The sequence below is a fragment of the Capricornis sumatraensis genome, chromosome 16, assembly GCF_032405125.1.
Source record: "Capricornis sumatraensis isolate serow.1 chromosome 16, serow.2, whole genome shotgun sequence".
Lineage (NCBI taxonomy): Eukaryota > Metazoa > Chordata > Mammalia > Artiodactyla > Bovidae > Capricornis > Capricornis sumatraensis.
In genome coordinates, this window is record NC_091084.1 from 50,389,565 (window position 1) to 50,394,507 (window position 4,943).

The 4,943-nt window shown below is 35.1% G+C and overlaps 1 protein-coding gene across 1 annotated transcript; it reads right to left on the reverse strand.

Annotated features, from left to right (window-relative positions):
- Positions 1 to 278: 278 nt before the first annotated feature.
- LOC138092720 (olfactory receptor 52A5-like) lies at positions 279 to 1,229 on the reverse strand. Its single transcript, XM_068988785.1, has one exon. The coding sequence runs from the start codon at positions 1,227 to 1,229 to the stop codon at positions 279 to 281; it is 951 nt and encodes a 316-aa protein (XP_068844886.1).
- Positions 1,230 to 4,943: the final 3,714 nt, after the last annotated feature.

Here is a 4,943-nt window from a genome sequence, read left to right on the forward strand (position 1 = left end):
TTGCACTTTTAAAAGATGTCCTTAAAATTGATTTAATTAAAAACAAAATCTTCATAATTTCTTCTGTGTTATCTACTGGCTAAATGTATGCTCCAAGTAATTCTGTATCCATACAAGTGAAGTTATTTGAATAGGAGTCAGAGCTTCAGTGTTGCAAATGTAAAATCTAGAGCTCTCTGTTTCAGCAAACAAATGAACATCAGAAAGCAAACAATAGCACTAAAAATTAGTGTTTCTCAGATTGAATTTGTATGATTTGAAATAAGATAGATGAGAGCTCAAGATGCATCCTTCAAATGAAGAATCTTAGACGCTCGGTCTCGAATCTGTTTGGTCTTTACACCATAAACAATAGGATTGAGAAAAGGTGGGATGAGCAGGTAAAGATTGGACAGAAGAATGTGAATATAAGATGGAATATGGAACCCAAATCTGTGTGTAAAGGAGGAGAAGAAACCCAGGAGATAAAACACAAGGAAGACACAGATGTGGGCAATGCAAGTGTTAAAAGCTTTGAGTCTAGCTTCCTTTTGAGGCAGTTTGAAGACAGTTACAAATATTCGAATGTAAGAGAGTGTGATGAAGATTATATCGAATCCAAGTATAATGAAAGCCACAAAAAGACCATAAATCTTGTTGACTCGAGTATCTTCTGCTGCCAGCTTCACAATGGCCATGTGCTCACAGAATGAATGGGAGACCACAGTGGTCCGATAGTGTTTCAGCCGGCATTTGATGAGGATGAGACACAGAGCTATAAGGACACCTGCTCTGAGTGTCACTCCAACCCCAATCTGAGTGAGGAATTTGTGGGTAAAAATAGCTGCATGTCTCAGAGGATCACAGATTGCCACATAGCGGTCCAAGGCCATGGCCAGCAGAATACCTGACTCAGTACACTGGAAGGTATGGATGAGCCACATCTGAAAGAGACAGGCATCAAAAAGTATTTCTGGTGAGTGGAACCAGAATATCCCTAACAGTTTTGGTAGGATACAGGTACTGAGAGCAATGTCTGTCACTCCAAGCATTGCCAGGAAGAGATACATGGGTTCATGGAGGCTGTGCTCAGATTTGATGATGACCAAGATTAGGAAATTTCCAAATAGAGCAATGATGTACATGGCACAGAAGGGAAAGCCGATCCAGAACTGCACAGACTCCAGGCCAGGGATCCCAATCAGTGTCAGCACTGAGGGCATGAAGACTGTACCGTTGAGCTGGAGCATGTTGGCTTGGAACTGCCGGGTTTAGAGATTCTGATTAAAGATGGCAGTTTGTATTGAGTGTCTTTCTTAATTTCTGTTTTTACCTAAATTCATACCATCAGTGGTTAAATGTGCTTTAAAATGGCATTTTGACAGACATATTCATTTTTTTATGTAACAATTAAATTTGTCCAGGAATACAGATACAGTCTCCTTGGATGATGTATCTCAAATTTCTGCTTCTGTTTTTTATTTCACTCTCTCTTTTTCTGTTACATATATAGAAACATATACACTCTCAGAAGCATACAAATACTCACCATAGAGAGAAGAAGCACTCCTTCTAGTCAATGTGAATTCTTCTGGTTTTTGCATAATTAGTTAAACCTTATCTCATTGAATGTAGTTTGTTCTGCTAAGCTAACAAGTTCTGAGAACATAAATTCTGTGTAACATAACTGGTTTTTTTTTTTGTTTTTTAATCAAAGAACTTATAATTCATTTGGATGGTCTAGTAGAAGTAAAATAATAGTAATGATAATAACAGACTTTTAGAAGTTGCTCTAGATCTTGGGAAAATAAGTTATAAAGTGGCATAGTCAAAGAAGACATAGGCAATGATCTAAATGTGACAATTATATGAGACAATTAGTATGCTAAGTATGCATATGTTACGTATAATGTTGTAACAAGTATTTAGAATCTGTCTTTATCCAAAAGTTGGAACTTAGGTAAATTTTTTTTTTAATATGGATAAAATTAGGTATTTTAGAGATAATGACATAAAATAAACTGTAACATGACAATAAAGAAATAAGGCAAACTTATATTGGGATAAAATGTGATACATGAATCACATGCAAATTTATTTCTGCAAATTTAAACTGGGAAAATTTTTACCTGATTCAATAATACCCAAAAACTGAAAGCTGCTATGATTATTTCTCAAGTTATCAAAACTGGAACAATTAATATCTATATTTCAAATATATGCCAAAATTTATTTTATCAATATTATTCCAGGAAAATAAATCAGAAAGTATCAAAACTATGAACATAAAGCTTAAAATATACTATATATTGAGTAAGTAACTATATTTGTTCGGTGGAATTCAGTTTATCAAGTGATTCCCAATGAGAAATAACCAGTTTTAATATATTTATTACAAACCACCTTTGGACACTATCATACAGCTCTGTTTTCTGTCTGCTCCATTCATTCTGCTATGGAAGTGATTTGCTGTTGTTCTAGTCATTAAGTCATATCTGACTCTTTTGTGACCTTTTGGAGTATAGCGCAGCAGGTGCCTCTGTACATGAGATTTCCCAGGCAAGAATACTGGAGTGGGTTGCCATTTTCTTCTCTAGAGGATCCTGCATTCTAAGGAATCAAACCTGCATCTCCTTCATTTGCAGGTGGATTCTTTACACTGAGCCACCAGGGAAGTCCATGAAAGTACTATTGTATGTTATAAAAGATACTTGCTGGCAATTTCCATGTGTAAGCATTATTTAAATTCCTTGGAGGTTTATTTTTCTCTCACATATTGAAAATAGGTACATCATTCATATCACTGTTTCTCCAAAGATTTCCTAGAACCCTGAAAATCAACCCAGTATGACGTTTACCTTTTACTCATACCGGTTGATCACAGATTCTCTTCTTCCAATAGGGCTGTGCAAAATTATCTGCAGGATCATGGAAATCCACTTGTAAATGAGCCTAAAATTCAGTCTATTATTACACTATTCTTTTAGTCCCTTAGAGCTGCAATTCAAATGCTTATTTGCTTGCTTTTCTAAATCACTACCCAACTTTGTTGAGGAAGGAATACAAGAATCTCTCTGGCCATTTCTCTGTCCCTCATTAAACTTTCATTTTCCATTCCCTATACACTAACGAAAGTTTAATACAAGGCCCATATTGTCTTAGTTTACCATTGCTGCTTTTACTACTTTTTCCTGATTCACATTCTTCTCAAACTTTATATTCATGGTATAACATATTAGCTACGCTTTTTCCCCTGACACAATCTCCTTGCTTCTGGCGTTTGCATGGGGTTTGCAAAAAGCTGGAAACAACTGAAGTGACTGAGCTCAGCACAGCTCATTGTCATTCCTTTACCTTTTCTCTGGTAAATTGCATATATATAAATAAACCTATATATAGGTTTATTAGTTTTCCCTCAAAACATGTATTTTAATCATGCATTAATTTAGCAGTTATTTCCCTTATGATATAATAAATTTCAGGTTTATATGTAATTGTTTTAATAGGTGCTGTGATCTCACTGTGAAATATGCTATAATCCTAAATGAATCCCCATGATTTGCTATATATTTTTAAATCAATTTAAGTGATTTTTAGACCATTGCCATGGGACTTTGTCTCCATAATTCTTGAAAGTTCATATATTTGAAGAAAATTCAAAATTATACTGTATCCAAATACAATGAACTTTTTAACGGACTCTTCTATGTTGATTATTTGTGCAGTGCTTAAAACTATTTTATCTTTAAAATAACAATTTTGTCTCTATAAACACAGTCTATCTGTTTTTTTTCCTTCAGTCTCAAGACACTCTTCTCCTTTGTTGCTTTTTCTGACTCCCTTTATTTCGTTGATGCCCTGAATTCCATTGAAACCCATATTCTTCCCCATGGTTCTTTTTCTTCTCATTATATATGGCTCTCTACCCAGACATTCTGTCCCACCTCAGAGTTTCACTTACAACTGACTATCACTAATAAATAATCATACTTCAATAAATATAACCTGAACACAGGACACATATGCTTAACCACCTCTTAAGCACCTCCACAGGCTTCCATGGTGGCTCAGAAGATAAAGAATCTGCCTGCAGTGCAGGAAATCCAGGTTGATCCCTGGGTTGGGAAGATCCCCTGAAGAAGGAAATGGTTACCCACTCTGGTATTCTTGCCTGGAGAATTCCGTGGAGACAAGAGCCTGGCCAGCTACAGTCCATGGGGTTGCAAAGAGTTGGACACTAATGAGAGATTGAATGTTCATGCAAGGAGTTTCAAGTTGGTGAAATCTCTCTATTTCAGGGATCAGGGAGAAGCCAAATTGGATTTGGTCTTTAAATTCAGTTATCTTTATTTGATCCAGCTTTGCCTGTCCTGTAGTCAATATACTTCACTAGAATTTACACAAACGTCTTTTATTATATATAATTACATACAGGAGGAAGACCCCCCTCAGTTTCTCTAGAAGAAAACTGGAAAACCATTCATTCCATCTGACCCAATCACACATTTAGTGACTAAATGCTTTAGCAATAAGGGAAACAATTTTCATATATATATATATATATAAATAATAAGCCAATTTTAATAAATTATCATCCTAACAAATTTATCAGCTATAATGAAGTATATGCTAGAATTCTGCAAACTAGTTTAGAATTCTAGTTGTACTTACTAGGCTTTCCTCTGCTTGTTATATTTCCTTTAGGTTTCCTCCTACCATTTCTTTCTCTTTCCCATCAAACAAATACCATCGATTATTAAACGTTCAACCCAAGCATTACCTCCTCTATGAAGAGTCTCATGACATTCTATTTAAAATTTAAAAGTATTCGTTTCTGGCCTCACTATGTGACTATTCATTGAAAAATCTAGGAGAAATGCAATAGTACTTTATTTTCCTCAGATATGTTTAATATCAAAAATATGCGAAAGAATGCATTTGCAAATTCATTTGCCCTGTTTTCA